The sequence below is a fragment of the Urtica dioica genome, chromosome 4 (assembly GCF_054948205.1).
Source record: "Urtica dioica subsp. dioica isolate 48M chromosome 4, U.dioica_male_clone48M_v1_H2, whole genome shotgun sequence".
Lineage (NCBI taxonomy): Eukaryota > Viridiplantae > Streptophyta > Magnoliopsida > Rosales > Urticaceae > Urtica > Urtica dioica.
In genome coordinates this window covers 32,655,521-32,673,022 of record NC_142759.1, presented here as the reverse complement: position 1 = coordinate 32,673,022, position 17,502 = coordinate 32,655,521, and the positions used below count along the sequence as shown (strand labels likewise).

Below are 17,502 nucleotides of genomic sequence, written 5' to 3'. Positions count from 1 at the left end.
CATTCTGGGGATCCAAATCTTTCGAGATAGGAAAAACCGGACCCTGTCGCTCTCTCAAGCATCTTATATTGATAAGGTGATGGATCGCTTCTCGATGCAAGACTCCAAGAAGGGCCAAACACCCTTTAGGCATGGAGTTTCACTCTCTAAGGACCAGTCTCCCAAGACTGCACAAGAGATTGAAGACATGAGGAAAATTCCTTACGCCTCTGCCGTAGGAAGCCTCATGTATGTTATGCTTTGCACTAGACCTGATATATGTTTCGCCGTTGGCGTAGTTAGCCGTTTCCAATCCAACCCTGGACCCGAGCACTGGATTGCTGTTAAGCATGTTCTTAAGTATCTTCGAAGAACTACGAACTTGATGCTTACATACTCAGGTACTGACCTAACTATGACGGGATATACTGACTCCGATTTTCAAGCGGATAAGGATTCCAGGAAATCCACTTCGGGATCTGTGTTCATCCTTGATGGTGGAGCTGTTGTGTGGAGAAGTATTAAGCAATCTTGCATTGCTGCCTCCACAATGGAAGCAGAATATGTGGCTGCTTGTGAAGCATCCAAAGAGGCTGTATGGCTTAGAAAATTCCTTAAGTATTTGAAAGTTGTTCCAAACGTCGACGAGCCCATGACCCTTTATTGTGATAATAGTGGGGCTGTCGCTAACTCAAAGGAACCTAGAAGCCATAAGCGCTCTAAGCATATTGAGAGGAAATACCATTTGATTCGAGAGATCGTGCAGCGCGGAGACGTGGAAGTGAAGAAGATCTCAACGGTGGACAACCTCGCAGATCCATTCACCAAGGCCCTAGCGAACAAGGTCTTCGACCAACATCGTGAGGGATTAGGCATGAAAGACTACACACATCTTCTTTGAGTCAAGTGGGAGTTTGTTGTCAATGGTGCCCACAAGAAGAGTTGTAATCTTTATTTTGTACATTTGATGTAATAAAGTCTCATGAAGACTCTTGCTTGTAATTGCCTATTCATTCATTAATAAAGTTGAAACGTTCATTCATTCTTTCTTTGTTTGAAGCTTTATGATAAAACCTCAGTCTTTTAGTCCATAAACAAACTTAACAACTTACGAAGAGACAAATGTAGATTTGCATGAACAAACTCTGCGTAGTTTGCTTAAAATGATATATTCGCAATCTTAGGGTCAAAGGACTATTGACCTCAGTACGATTGTTAGAAGAATCTATGTTGTCTGGTTATGAGGCATTGAGAGTTGGAGACTCTATAGTTCTTCTAGGTATCTTTCGAAGGTACTGAATTGACCAGTGCACTTCTAGAGACAAGATAAGAACAAACCATTTAACCTCTTATGTCTCGAAGTCACTATGTATGAATTGCATCATGCTTACCTTAATCCTAAAATGAGACATGCCATTTCACAGCTTAGTATTCTCATTTGAGAAAGTCAGAGTTCGGACTCACTATGTGATTCCGAACAGGGCCTATTGGTGAAGTACTAAGTTGTGAGAATGTCATGAGTAACTTTGTGAAGTTCTCATAGATATGGAATTCATGTACAAGATTGCTGAAATGCAATGTATGTCACCTCATGCTTTGTTCCTTGGAGTGTGAATAAATGAACTGGCCAGTGTCCAAATTGAGTCCTGACTCTTTTGGATGAAACAATGTGACTTGTTAGCTCCTCGTCAATACATTGTTTCTAACTTATTCACAAGCGACAAAGGAGTTGAGGAAATAACAGCTAGAAGGGTAAAATGGTAATTTAGTAAATCCCGACTAGCTGATGACATTCATGAAGGGAAAACATAGATAACATTCAGTGGATCCGCTCATCATAATTAGTATGAATTCTTGAGTAGAAAATAAATTCATTTGAACCGAGAGATTTTCAGTGTCAACTCTTTAGTGGGGTCAGTTGACATTAAGCTAAACTTGGAAAAGGTTTGTGAACTTTTGAGTCCAAGTGTTTAGCTCAAGCTTTGTTCATTTGGGTCCATGAGGTCACTATCACGAATCACATCGATATGAATAGTTAAACTGGAAGCTAAGTCAAAACAAGAACGAAAATTGTCAAAAGGGTATTTTTGTCTTTTGAGATAAAGGATGAAATGAATGTCAATAAATTTTTTGACAAGTTCATTTGATGACTTAATGTCACTCGGCCATGACTTGATCATTGGGCCTCGTGAATTAATTTCATTTCATAAGAGTTTTATTGAAAATTCTTAATGGGCCTTTTTCATGTTCTCATGAACAAATGAAGAAGCTTCTAGAAGCTCCTTCTAGATGAGAAATGGGCGCCTACTACCCAAGGGAAAGAGAGAATATTTTGTGCATAAATGTATGAAGATACTTGCCAAAAGAAAAAGAGGAAACAAATTTCCTCTAAGAGGAAAGGATATGGGCGGCAAGGACAAGCAAAGAAGAGGAAACAAATTAGGAAACAAATCCCTTAAGGGAATGAATGTGATGGGCGCATATGGAGAGAATGGGCAATAAGAGATTGCTCATGAATGCTTGGAAAAAGAGGAAACTCCTATTTTCTAAGGCTAACCCCTCTCCTATAAATAGGGCCCTCATTCTCATTGTTTTCTCATTCCACATAAGTTAGAGATTGAGAGCTTCTCTCTCTAGAACTTGTGGTTGCCGTCCCTCTTCTCTCTCTCTCTAGTTTATTTTCGATTTTTCTTGTTTTGGCACCTAGGTCCTCACTCGACCTAGTGTTTAGCTCTGCGACTTCAAGACTCGTTCTTAAGTCGTAGTGTTTAAAAGTGCCCACTCACTAATTCCTTTATTTCGAGTGATTTAGTGATAGAAACTTTCGTGGTTGCTCGAGGTGCCGAGGAAAGAAAGAGAGACGTGCTGCAAGGGGAGACGAGCGTTGCAAACTTTCCAAAAGCTTCTTCAAAGTTCAAGCTTCAAGAAAGGTTAGTAAACTTCTAGCTCATATTAGTTTTTAATTACATGTACTTGTACTTGTCTAGGTTGGTAAAAACTGTTTTACTTGTAAAAGAAAATTTTTAAAATTCCGCCGCTTACCGAAGCGTTAATTATTTTCTTAAACCCCTAGATCGATTCCAACAATTCTAAGTGCTTGCTACTACTGTATTTTATTTGTGCAGAGTAGCCCTTAACGAATAATCCTAATGTGGGTGGATTTGGTCAATGGGATGCGAAAATAGTCCTTTAAGATACATTATGCGTACAAGGTCTTTTTCTATTCTTGGCATATATATTATTTTAGCACAAATATTTTTGGTTCTTAAAAAGAAACAGTTTGAAAAGGTTCAATTATCCGAAATGAATTTCTAGACATGCGGGTTTATAAATACTAATTTATAAAAAGAACCTAATTATTTTTGGAAATTGTGTTATATAATTATGTATTACCAAAAACTTATGAAAAGCCTTTTGCTTCTTTATATTGTTTTTCTTTTAGATTTTTAATGAGTGCATTGATAGTGCATTGATGTGTTGTGTCAATCTTAAGAGAGGATTGTGTGAAAAAAAGAGGGAGTCTCTAGTCTAAGGGGAGCTTAAATTGTAATCTATTGGAGAATCAAAGAAGAACATGCGTTTGAGAGGGAGTCTGCAAACCTAAAGGTATATTGGATTGCTTTTCACCACCGGACGTATCAATCTCATTGAGTAGGTGTTTTATCACTTAATAGAGTTAACAAATATATGTGTCATTTATTGCTTTATGATTGTGATTGCTTGTTTGAATGTTGATATATTTAATTGTATTAAAAATAATCCGTTGTTCAATAAGTTGTTCTATTTACTAGTTGAACAACTTAATAATTTCAAATTGGATTCAAGTTGTCCTTGATCAAGTGTTTGCAGGAGCAGTGCATGATAAACTTTTTAAACTTTATATTTTTACCTAATATATTATTTTCTATTCCAAAATTATATGATTATTTTCATAAATTATCACTCTAAAACAATTCTAGTCATTTAGTAGATTTCCTGAAAAGTGCAAGTGCCAAACCTTTTTTCTTTCTTCCTTTAAACTTGTCACAAAACAAACATGCTGAGTGGTTTTGTACACAAAATCTGATAACGAAGCCAGTTGAAAGAGAGACATATGTTACAGCTTACAAACAAACAAATGTAAAGAGCAAAAAAGAAAAAGGAAAAAAAGGATCAGAAGAAGCCAAGGAACTTCTTGGGAATGGTTCCGGTGGCTCTGTGTTTGGCGGCAAGTTCCTCTGCTTTGAGGAGTTCTTGGTGGCGGACAGATTGGACTTCGGCGCGCTTCTCCTCCACTAGCTTGTGGACCGCCGCAACTTTGTTCTTCATCTTCTCTGCGTACCCCGCTTTTCTCCTCTCCAATTCCTCCTGTTCACCGCCCCACAATTAATATCAGTGACACCAACACTTTGGCATGGTCAAAAAATATATTAAATTACACCTCTTTCTTCTTCAGCTTCGCTTCTAGATCTGCTTTTTTGCTGTTTTCCCACGCTAACACCGACGACATTTTCTTCTGGGCCCTGTGTAACAAAATTTAGTTTTCCTATTTGTCGTAGATGTGAATTTTTTTTTTTTTTTTTGTTAACTTGGTCCAGTCCGGTAAAAATAAACGGGCTAATTAAACAATTTTTTTTTTAAGGAAAGAGCCGTTTATTTTTGCTAAACAGTAGTGACCTAAATTTGCAGCACTGGTATGTGGTGATCATGAAAAGCATACAAACCATTCATTTTTTTTTATAGCTATGATCCAATTCAATAAACTCAATGCAATATGGGTCCTCAAATGTATAAAGCTAATTAGTAGGTATGGTACAAAATGTTATATGCAAATGAATCACAGCCTTACTTGTTCTCTGCTTTGGATTTTTCACTATCTTCCCATGCCTTGACATAAGAAAGTCTCTTCTCTTTATCATTTGCTGCAAGAGCAATGTCTGAAAGAGAAAAGTAAAGCCAACGAGATTCTTAACATATATGAGTTGTAATATACCCTCTTTTGAGAAAATCAGCATAGAGATTATATGTACCTCTGTCAATTGACCCTTCTGAAGGTTTCTTCACAATTGGCTCTGGAGTCTCTGCCATTGCCAATAATAATAATATTAATAAAAAAAAATTGGTTATGAGAGAGACCAACAAAGCTGCTATAATTGCGGTTCATATTATTATATATATATAAAAGGGAACCCGGAATCACTGTTCATTCAGTGTATATTCGTTGTTGAGCAAATCTGTGAAATGTCAGTTTTGTCCTTCGAATTACTAATATTTACAAGTCTGCCACTGTAATAAATAGACTCGAAAACAAATAAAATTACAAGTTTGCCACTGTAATAAATAATTTACATGACAATTTTGCTCTGAAAATCCTATTAAATTACAGATTTAACATCCCAGATTTTTCCATAAATATCCAGAAAATTCTAAACATTTCAAACTCAAATATCTGGAATGATGACGTCAGCGACAATGGAAAGTTATCAACGAGAAGACACTTCTAGATCAGCGACTACTTTAACATTCCTTGCTCTATATATATAGGTATAGCTACTCCATATATTCAATCTTTCATGAAAATTTACCTCTTTCTCTCTCCCTCTCTCTCTTTCTATCTCTCTCTCTCTCAACCTGTAAAATAAAAATTAGATGCTGAATTTCTAAAAAGTTTATAATATATAAAATTACATACACACATTTTTTTGTTGAAAGACCAGCACCAGCTATAACAATCTTGAGCAGCGATGATCCAAGAGAAATTGGGCTCTTTGAAGCGATTCGCTAAGATGAAGCCAAATTTCATAACATTTGGTAACATTGTCTCAAAATTACTTTTCTTTCTCTCTGAGTTACAGCTGAAAAGAGTTCAAGGATTTCAAATAAAACTAGCCGATAAAGAGAGTAAAGAAAGCGCTTTACTTCTATGTTGAAGATGACGATTTCGCCGATCCGCATCGGATCGTTGCTCATGTCGTTGCTCATGTGTATGAACAAAATGTCACCATGCACATAATTAAAACAACTTACAACAAAACAACGAAAAGAAAAAAAGAATTTTACAATCAACAATTAAAAGAAAAGGGCTTTTGAGCAGAGAGGTCAAACAACTGATGAGCAAACTGTTTGTATGAGCAAGAGTTCAACAAAATGCAATTAACTAAGAGGGCACAAAAAAAACCCTAAATTATTATTTTTCACAACACATCATTAATTTAATTCATAAACAAGAAAACCCAAACTACAGAATGAAATTACAGAAGATACAATAATGAATAATATTGGGATTACCCTTGCAAAACGAGGTTCCATGCTATCCTCCTCTATTCTGCAAATATGTGAGCACAATTAAAAAAAAATATCGGTTGTTCAGTTTAACATAATGATTTTCTCTAATGACATTGCAACAAATGACATTGGGATCGTATTGACTGTCTCGGACTATCTGGAGATCTCTGGATATTTTTAGTTTAGCCAATTTTCAGAAAATTTTAAATTTCCTCTTGATTTTCGAGTAAAGAAATAAGAAAAATTGGAGATTTACCTTAGGATGGCGTTAGATCAAACGTCGAGTTTCTCCTTTTTTTTATTCTCTCTCATCTGTCTCTCTCTCCGTCTTTACGTTTGTATTTTTTTTTTAACAATGACGGTGGTCGAAAAAAATAATTAAAAGAAAGAGATTCAAAAGAGACTGTATAGTGTATATGGCCACGTAGTAGCTAATGTGTCCACTCCTCTCTCACTTACCCGCTAAAATTTACACAATTGCAGTGTTCTAAAATAAAAACATGATAATTTTTTTATTCATAAAACAAGATAAAAAGCTAATCAAATAATTCATAATTTATAAAATAAGAATATCAATTTAACATTAACATTGTTTTGTTTCAAATATATATCCTAAATTCTTAATCTATGTGCATAACTTACTATCACAAAATACATAGATCATCTATATCCTTCCCCGCAGCAAGGCGCGGGCTATATCGCTTGTATATTTATAGAAAGAGTAATAATTTGAGAGAATAGAATGAGCGAGTGATATGGGTACGGGTTTTAGCGGGTACACCAATACCGGTACCCGTACCCGTCTATTAAAATACTCGTTAACCCGTACCCGTTAACCCGGTTTTCCCAACGGGGCGGGTAACAGGTATACCCGCCGGGTGACGGGTGCCAAAGTTGAGCACCCGTTAACCCGTTTAAAAAAAATAAAAAAAAATAATTTTTAATAAGAATCAAAACAACAACCTACTCATTATGATGTAATCTAATGTTTTCTTAAAAAAATATCTAGTTTTTTTCCATAAAAATAATTAACGGGCGGGTTAGCGGGTTAACGGGGCAGGTTTAACATTTTCGCTACCCGACCCGTACCCGCTAAAATACTAACGGGTAATACCCGTTAGCCCGTTAACTCATTTTGAACGGGTATTACCCGACCCGTTAAGACCGGCTAACGGACGAGCTAACGGGTTTCGGGTAAAAATGTCATCCCTGACCACAAAAGTATTCTGTATATCACTGTAATGCCTAGGGGTGGCAATTTGGTCCGGACACGAAACACGAAACGGTTACGACACGATTTAAAACGGATTTGGATCTCAATAAACGGGTCGGTTCTTAATTGGATCGAACACGCTAACACGATTAAATAATGGTTCAAAACGACACGATTACGGTAACACGATAAAAAGCCGATTAACACGATTATTAAATGGTCGACACGAAACACGATTACGACCCGCACGAATATGATCCAATTAACACGATTACGGGTAGTAGCACGATTACGATCCATTTAAACACGATTAATATCATATATGTAAAATTATAAATTTATAACTATAAAAAAAAAATTATAATTATAAACATAAAATTGATATTAGAAAATATGATGTAATAAAATAAAGTATATTCGTATAAATATCAATTCATGTATGATAACATATAGTCAATGGTATACCGATTGACTTAACGGGAGCAATAAGAATCATAATTCATATCGAACAATCACAATTTCTATAGTCTCATAATTACGTATTAAATTCAATTGTATTTGATTTCAATTTTAATTCAATTCATATCGAACGATCACAATTCACAATAACAATAACTATAGTTTCATAATAATGTATCATATTCAATTTTATCGAATTTCAATTCAATTCATATTGAAAAATCATAACTTAAAATTGACAATAACAATAACTATATTCTCATAATAACGTATCATATTCAATTTTGTTTTATTTTAATTCTATTCAATTCATATCGAACAATTTCAATTGACAATAACTATCATCTCATAATAACGTATCATATTCAATTTTATTGGATTTCAATTCAATTCATATTGCATCAAATGTTATAGAACTTTAAAAAGATAATTAATTTTATTTAATTTTAAAGAATGATATTCAATTTAATCTAATTCAAGGAGCCATAACCAATTGACTTCATAATTAATAAGAATCATATACATATATATATATATATATATATATATAGTTGTATTATCATAAATAAATAAATAAAACACATATAAATCAATCTACTCAATTAGTTTTGACATTTATATATATAAAGCTACTCAATTAGTGTGTAGGCCATTGATTAATACTTTTCATAACCCACGTTTCATTCTTAATAACAATTTCATGTTTTATAGTTAATTTAAAAGAAATTAACAACTGGCTTTTATTGATGATTTTAAATCTCGTAATTAGCGATTAATTATATTTAAAAAAATTAGTAACAAAAAAGGCAACTTACGTTTAATTTTTAATTTTGAATACGTTAATCATTTGATAATAAAAGACTATTCATTTGTAACAAAAATTGTCCATGTAATTTTTCAACTTTTTAATAGACTCATCAAATTTTTGGGTCAAATTGGGTCAAATTTTCACTAATTTTAGAAGGAGGGAAATTTTACCTCTAAAGATTTTGTTTGAAGTTTGAACTTTGAAGAACTCAAATTTTACTCTGACTAAATTTTATAGCTATTAAAGAAAAATAAAAGTCAAATACCTCTCCACCTCTCTCTCATTTTATCTCACTAACTTTCACCGACCCTTTCTCTCTCTTTCTCTCAGTCTGTCTCGACCATTTTGTGGGTCCTCGCGATGACGACGAGCGAGTTCGCATCAGCTACAATGCCGGCCCGGGTCATCGACTCCGCGACCCTCTCGTCTCTGAACCCGAGCCCGAACTTCACGCAGCCGCCGAGCACGAGGTTGAAGATCTTAGCGTCTGGTCTCATCGGCTCTATCCACCGGGTTTTGAAGGTATTTTTTTTTCTTGGAGTTGGGCTCTTGTGAATCTGCGGCGAAGATAGGGGTTTGAGCTCTCTGAATTCCGTCCCCACCACGAGGTATAGAAGACCCTACTTTTCTCACCCGCTTATTTTCGTATCCATTATTATTTGTAACCATTTGTTTCTTCTTCTTTTTTTATAATCTCCTCCTTCGTCTCAATCGTTCTCCTCCGCCTGACGCGAACCTCACTTGCCGATCTACGCTCAGTGACTTTATCAATCCTCGCCGCCAACGACCTCAATCAGTGACTTCTTCTTTCAGCGTTTTGTTTGATTGATTTGATTTTGTTTTTATTTATGTTCTTCTTTAGTTCCTTACCTCTAAACAATTTTTTTTACTTTAACAGTTTGGTGTTGCAGCGTTCTCTTATTACACTCACCACCGCCATTGTTCCATCCTTTATCTTCTTGGCCCAGGTTCATCTCTCTCTCTCTCTCACACACTCTCATTTATATATATGATTCAGTATATATGGTTTGTCAAGCTCAGTTTTTCATCGATTATGGCAATCGGTCTAGGATAAGAAATGTATATTTGGTTAGCCATGCTAATAGTTTGTGGGGCTTGAAAGAGTTGATGGATCTTGTTTTTCATTTCCGTTCTTTTTGTGACACAGTTTTGGAGGACATGGATATGAGAAGACTACTTGAAGCTAAACTTCAAGTCAAGCTCGACTTTATGGTCAATGAGAGTTTGTAAATAATTATATTTCATTTCATTTCTCAAATTTGTGGAAATTTGTTTAAAATGCACAAAAGTTTTTGACTTGTTTTTGTGAATACAGGTTGAAATTTTCCAAGTGGTGACTGAAGTACTTGCACATTTCGCCTGCAATCAACTAATATTATGTGATTCTCTAGCAAGGCTTTCTTCAAAACAATACACCTATAAATGTAAATACTTGTGCCTTGTTACATACTCAGTCATTTCTTTTCATCCATGTAAATCTTTGTTATGCCCATTCATACACATGATCTGGTGGGTGATTGAAATGTGAAATTGATTTTTTGACTACTAATTCAGGTTATTGACGAATGGACAGTTCAAATCAAATCTGCCGCAGGTATTTGCTCTCATAGCATTGTTATTATCTGTGTAGACTTGAATAAACTAAATGATGCTTCGAATAAACCTGTATTGACATTGGTATCTCTATTCCGGAAAATGTGCCATTTTTTTTTTTGTGTGTTAGGATGTGTTTGGAACCTGAATTTTGCGATCAATAAAAATGAAAATTTGGAGGAAACTGTAATCGTTTGTATATATTTAGTGTATAAAATGTAATCGTTTATTTCCCCTGAATGTTTGCTTATTATTGCTCATAATTATGATTTTTTTAATGGAATATAATTCTGATTGTTCTTTTTATATGGTTTTTCTGATGCAATTCCATATTAAGTTGACATCTTTCAAGATTAGAATTAATTATGAATCAATGGAACAAAGTTTTGAGGTATGTATCAACCAAAAAGTTGGTGCCAAAGAAATGCAATGAAAATCTATGATATTTTAAATTTTTTATAGTTAATTAAGTCTAAATTTCTAAAAACGATTAAAACACGACTAAATTAACCATTTAACACGATTATTAAATGGGTTAATTTAAACGGATATGGATCTGTAAAAAAATAAATAGTCGGATTTGGGTTCATATTTCAAACACGATTAATAAATGGTCGGATTTGGTTCTAACAATTTTTTTTCGAAAACACGATAAACACGACACGGTTACGACACGAACACGAAATTGTCACCCCTAGTAATGCCCTCAAATATGCTATTTTATTTCGAACAAAAGTTAATGAAAGTTTGGGACAGAGAAAATAAGCAAAACAATCATAAAAGTGATGAGCTAATGGTTCCCTTGTCAATTAAAGCGGATCAGATATTGATTTTCTCCAATGCCAAACGCCCACGTTGTAGTGATGGATTGGATGCCATAACTTATTTATAAAATATATAATAATATCTTCGTTTTAGGTTCCATGGGACCAAGACTAGATATTTTTAATCTTCTTTCATCTATTAATTTGGAAATCAATTAAACAAATAATTTTCTAGAACTTACACGATCAACACAGCCCTAACTTTTGAGAATCGAGACAACTTTTAACAAAGTGAATAAACCAAGAAACATGACTAAAACAGATCACCTCTCCATCTAAAATTGCCAATAACAAAATATATTAGGGAAAAAAAATTCGAACACATAACATAAGATCAAATGTTCTACTAAATACAATTCATTAATCCATTCATCGTTTCTCCAGAATACTAACAGGCAATTAGATTGAATATATTTATCTAATACTAGACAATTTATAAAATAAATTTTTTTTTTTAAAAAGACCTTACTTTCGACGAGAGCAAGGGCTTTTGACTCCTCAGGCTTTAACTCGGGAACGACGTTTTCCGACGGTTGAGCCAGCGGCGGATCTTCAACGGTGTTCTTCAACTCAGTCGTCTCAGCCATTTTCGACGCTTCTCTCAAGGCAAAGTTAGCGGTGGTGGATAAATGTCTTTCATGCTCAATACGTTATAATTTTGATTTTATACACGCATTAATTATGATCGTGTGCGGTCGGGTCCATGGGTCTGTCCGTGCTCTTGACTCTTTGACACGGTTGTTTCTTTGTAATTATTGTGTTTTTCGTTCAACGGATATAACTCGAAAAGAAAAAGGAAAAAAAAAAACACTCGAAACTCGAAAGAGAGACTCATTATTTCGTTTTGAAATGTTTAGCCTTTAAACACGCCAAAAATTTGAAATTTTTTTCCTATATTTCTGCAACAGTAATTGGAAAAATAACAGTAATTGTATGCTTCAATTTGATTTTTATGGGTGTTGTCGCACGAAAATGAACAACTATTGAAAACCTCGGGCGGTTCGATCCAAGGCCGGACCAAGTGATCGCACCCGGGCCAAGAGTGTGAACTCGATAGTCTCGAGCTAGGGTTTCTCCGATCAACCCGCCTCTCGGGAGAGGTAGGGGGTGAGGAAGAGGAGTGACCGTGCCTTGGGTGTCGGCTGCCTACGTACCCGTGTGTGGGATCAGGTCAGAACGTAGTTCAAGCGTGAAAGACGCAGTATGAGGCGCGGAGCCTTGGCGGAGAGGCGTGCTCAACGAAGGAGACGAGGCGCGGAGGAGTCCTCGGCGACGTCTCAGAACTTTGGAGATCGCGTATGCGAGAGAGAATGTGTGTTTTCTCTCTTTTGGAGACGTGGAAGACTCTAAGTCAAGAGTTCCTTGTTGTGGCGGAGATTCCGGACGCGTAGGCGATTCCTAGTTGGAAATGCCGGACGCGTAGGCGATTTCTCGTCAGAAATGGTGGACGCGTCTAGGGTGCTAGACGCGTAGGCGATTTTCAGTCGAAAACCGTTAGAGCACTCGTGGGCTCAAGATTAATCGTTCGATCAAGAGAGGCGGCACTCGGGAGTCCCCGGAAAGCGCTACAGAATCTCTGAGAACGAGAAATCGAGGAGAATCTGCTTCAGGCCAAGGATGGCATCCAGAGAAGCAGAGAGAAGTCTCAAGTTCCTTGAGAATGAATGGGATGGCTTTCCCCTCAATGAGAGGGGGTATTTATAGGTGTTTGGGGGCCTTAGAAGGCTTCTTTTTCGTCCATGTGGGACTAGGAACGCGCGCGGCATCAATTGGAGGCGCACGGAGCGCGCGGCGCACAACGCGCGGCGCGCGGCGCGCGGCGCAGAACGCGCGGCGCAGGATGCGCGGCGCAGAATGCGCGGCGCAGGATGCGCGGCGCGGGAGCGTCTTGGCGCGACGCGCTGCTTGCTGCACGGCTGGTTGGCGCAGCGTGCTGTGCGCGCGGTGAATGGCTCGTCTTGCCGGACTCTTGCAGGCCTTTAGGGGTCTTCGAATACCATTCTTCCCACGTGAAATATGAAGGTTTCCACTTGACGAGAGTGACTCGACTCGAGGAGCAAGGCTCAACTCGACGAGAGTGACTAGTGGCTTGACTCGAGGAGCGACTCGAGAACGACTCGAGGCTCGACTTGAGGAACAACTCAAGGCTCGACTCGAGGAGCGAAGCTCGACTCGAGGAGACTGACTCAAGGCTCGACTTGAGGAGCGAAGCTCGACTCGAGGAGACTGACTCAAGGCTCGACTCGAGGAGCGAAGCTCGACTCGAGGAGACTGACTCAAGGCTCAACTCGAGGAGCGAAGCTCGACTCGAGGAGACTGTATGAAGTCTCATCTCGAGGAGCAAGGCTCAACTCGGGGAGCCGACTCAAGTCTCAACTCGAGGGGCTAGGCTCGACTCAAGGAGTCAAGAGTTTGGGCGAGGCTTGAAGACTTGCCGCTCTTCAGGACCTCCGCCCTGACCATCGGCCCTTTGAGCGACGTGCCTTCTTGGCGTCTCGGGTTTTCCGAAAACGACCGACAACATTAGCCCCCCAAGTTCATTGCTCGGGAGGCCCCGGGCGGTGAACTTTTAGTTGTTTCCGCCGGGTGTTTGAGGGAAATAGACTTCCCAGAGCTTCACTGTTGCGAAGCCTTTGTGATTATAAAGAATACTCTCACAACTGTAAGTGCTTTTCTGTCTCTCTCGACACGAGTGTGTGATCGACACGTGGATGAGGATCTAAGCGGATAGGAGGCATAGCTCAACGTGGGCGAGGCGAACGCGCTTGCGTCCGTCGCTCTAGCCCCGGAGCAACGGGGATATGCACGCGCAAGTAGGGCGTGCATTTGTGCAGAGGCGTACCAGCGTGTCGCGGTATGTTGGTCTTTTGGTGAAGTCACGTTTTGTTTTAAGGATATTTTCAAGCGGAGTCCGTGGGACTCGATTGTGAATAGCAGGGCGACGATCATGTAATCGTGACCAATTAGGGGAAGATCATGGCGTCCATCTCGGCCAGCTTGGAAGGCGACTGCACTTTTGCATTTCGCAAAGGCGTGCTCGTTCCGAGGTCTCGGATACGGAGGCTGGTGTTGTGGGCCGATGCTCCGAGAAGACGGAGTGGTACCTGGCGGAAGGCTCTGCCGCACCGGAGGGCTTCGATTGCTCGGGGGTCAACACTCAAAGTTTGACCGCGCACTAAGCATAAGTCGGTCTCACGGGGCATCCGCCATCCCAGCCCTGGCGACGCTTCTCCGTCTGCGTTCGGAAGATCGGCCCTTATTCCCCAGACGTGAGTGCGGGTCTCTGCTTTGGCTAACCTGTTCTTCAGGTCGCTCTCGGTGTTTGCTCGAGGAGCGGTACTCGACTCGAGGAGACTGACTCAAGGCTCGACTCGAAGAGATTGGCTAGACTTTAAGGGATATGACTCTACTCGAGGAGCGATGCTCGACTAGAGGAGTATGACTCGATTCGAGGAGCAAGACTCGACTCAAGGAGGGCTACTCGACTTAAGGAGCGATGCTCGACTCGGGGAGAATGACTTGACTCAAGGAGCAGTGCTCGACTCTGAGGAGCGATGCTCGACTCGAGGAGAATGACTCGTCTCGAGGAGCACGGCTCGACTCGGGGAGAATGATTTGACTCAAGGAGCAAGACTCGACTCAAGGAGAGCGACTTGACTTTGAGGAGCGATGCTCGACTTGAGGAGAATGGCTCGACTCGAGGGGCAAGGCTCGACCCAAGGAGGGCGACTCGACTTAAGGAGCGATGCTCGACTTGAGGACACTGATTTGGCGAGAGTGACTCAACTCAAGGAGCAAGGCTCAGCTCGAGGATAATGACTTGACTCAAGCAGCAAGGCATGGCTCAAGGAGTGAAGCTCGACTCGAGGAGAATGACTCGACTCGAGGAGCGTGTCTCGACTCAAGGAGATTGACTCGTTTCAAGGAGCGAGATTCGACTCGAGGAGAATGACTCGACTCGAGGAGGTTCTACACGACCTCATTTGTCGCCTGGGACTCTTTCAGGAGGAGCTTGCTCGAGTGAAGTCTCAGCTAGCTCAGGCTGAGCGAGGTTCTCGCTCAGAGGCGGAGTTTGCGAGTTTTTACGAGAAGCTTTGATTAGCTCGCACGGAATGGAGAGTCTCCCAAGGCGGGTGTGATCGTGCTCAGTCGGCGGTGGCGGAGATAGCATGAACTGTGCCTAGTGTGGCGGTTCATGTGCTTTGCGGTTAGTCATCATATGCAATGCCTTGTGGTGACTTAGAGCACGTCGTTAGAGACGGCTCTGTACGTTGTTTTAGGCATTGAAGGCACGTCGTGAGGGATGGCCTAGATGCGGCATGTAGGTTACTTAGGTGCATCGCGAGGGACGACTTGGTTGCGCCATGTGGGCGTCTTAAGTGCGCCATGTAGGCGTCTTAGGTGCGTCGCGAGGGACGACTTGGTTGCGCCATGTAGGCGTCTTACGTGCGCCATGTAGGCGTCTTAGGTGCGTCGCGAGTGACGACTTGGTTGCGCCATGTAGGCGTCTTACGTGCGCCATGTAGGCGTCTTAGGTGCGTCGCGAGGGACGACTTGGGTGCGCCATGTAGGCGGCTTACGTGTGCCACGTAGGCATCTCAGGTGCGCCATGTAGGCGGCTTTAGTGCGCCATGTAGGCGTCTTAGGTGCGCCATGTAGGCATCTTAGGTGCGTCACGAGTGACGGCTTGGTTGCGCCATGTAGGCGTCTTAAGTGCGCCATGTAGGCGTCTTAGGTGCGCCATGTAGGCGTCTTAGGTGCACCATGTAGGCATCTTAGCCTGCATCTTTGGGATGGCTTATGGCGCGCCGCGGAGGCGTCTTAGCCTGCATCTCTGGGATGGCTTGTGGCGCGCCGCGGAGGCGTCTTAGCCTGCATCTCTGGGATGGCTTGTGGCGCACCGCGGAGGCGTCTTAGCCTGCATCTCTGGGATGGCTTGTGGCGCGCCGCGGAGGCGTCTTAGCCGGCATCTCTGGGATGGCTTATGGCGCGCCGCGGAGGCGTCTTAGCCGGCATCTCTGGGATGGCTTATGGCGCGCCGCGGAGGCGTCTTAGCCTGCATCTCGGGGATGGCTTACGGCGCGCCGCGGAGGCGTCACTGAGCGTCTTACGTGCACGCTTGTTCCCGTTTTATGTTCGGGTGTTTTGTTTTGATGGAGCGTGCTTTCTTTTTGTGGAGCGTACTTTCTTGAGGATTTTGAGCGTACTTACCATTGCCTATGTCACTAGCCCCCCGAGTTTTGGGTTTACAAGTGTAATCTTTGATGATTGAAAATCTTTGATAAAGTGGATTTTGAAAGAAAAACATCGAACTTTATTAATATCGCAAAAATAAGAAATCCTAAAACATTGGCTCGTAGGCCTTATTGAATGTTGGAAAGCAAAGAAATAAAATGGGGGGAAGCGCTGGCTACTGGTAGTACTTTCTCAAGTGTTCCGCATTCCACAGGCGACGGATCGGTGTCCGTGTATTTGATGTAGCGTGTCTCGTCATGTATGAGTTGGCAGACTTTGTGGGGTCCCTCCCTGTTTGGGATGAAGACGTCGGCGCCTTGCACTTGAGTGTCATGCAGAGGTCTTCGTGGATTTCGTGGAGGACCTTGGTCGACTCGACGCTATCTCTGATTCGGTAGATCGTGTTAACCGTCTTTCTAGCGGTTTTTCCATCGATTCCTTGGATGTAGCATATTCTGGCTTGGGATTGATCTCCAGCCATGGTGCCGATTCCATCCTCGGTGGGGAACTTCACCAGTAGGTGGTATGTTGAAGTAATGGCCCTTAGTCGGTTCAGCGTGGGTCGCCCAATGATTACATTGTAGGGCGACTCTTGATCGACCACTAGGAATGGGACCATGTGAACGATTTCAATGCCTCCGGGAGTTCCGAAGGTGACCGGCAAATCGATGATGCCTTCGGTCATGACTCTCTCCCCAGTGAACCCGAATAAAGGTGTTTGGGTCGGAGTTGGGCGTAGCCCCCCGAGCTTCATGCGCTCTAAGGTGGACTTGAAAATTATGTCGGCAGCACTGCCGATGTCGATGAGAACTCTTTTCACCAAGTTGTTGGCCACTTGGGCTTTGAGCACTATCGCGTCATTGTGCGGATGCACAACTCGCTTGGTCTCTTTGTTGGTGAAGTAAATCGTCTCGTGAGGCACGGACGGAGGCTCTTCGTGCGTAAAGTTTAAGCTCGACTCGAGGAGCGAAGCTCGATTCGAGGAGACTGACTCGTCTCGAGAAGCATGGCTCGACTCGAGGAGAACGACTCGACTCGAGGGGCGAGGCTCAACTCGAGGAGAATGACTCGACTCGAGGAGCAAGGCTTGACTCAAGGAGAATGAC

General features: G+C 41.0%; 1 protein-coding gene across 5 annotated transcripts; it reads right to left on the bottom strand.

Annotated features, from left to right (window-relative positions):
- Positions 1–3,968: 3,968 nt before the first annotated feature.
- Positions 3,969–11,780, bottom strand: LOC149401499 (remorin-like). Of its 5 annotated transcripts, XM_089612827.1 has the most exons (8): positions 6,500–6,620; positions 6,247–6,283; positions 5,651–5,813; positions 5,544–5,589; positions 4,989–5,039; positions 4,808–4,895; positions 4,400–4,481; positions 3,969–4,326 (listed from the first exon to the last, which is right to left on the bottom strand). In XM_089612827.1, the coding sequence occupies exons 3-8, from the start codon at positions 5,774–5,776 to the stop codon at positions 4,132–4,134; spliced, it is 588 nt and encodes a 195-aa protein (XP_089468953.1). In that variant the 5' UTR covers positions 5,777–5,813; positions 6,247–6,283; positions 6,500–6,620; the 3' UTR covers positions 3,969–4,131. The 5 variants fall into 5 exon arrangements, with proteins under 5 accessions (XP_089468953.1, XP_089468956.1, XP_089468955.1 ...); XM_089612830.1 differs by lacking the exon at positions 5,651–5,813 and having other exon boundaries at positions 6,500–6,633; XM_089612829.1 differs by lacking the exons at positions 5,651–5,813; positions 6,247–6,283; positions 6,500–6,620 and adding an exon at positions 5,878–5,955.
- Between the last annotated feature and the right edge of the window lie 5,722 nt (positions 11,781–17,502).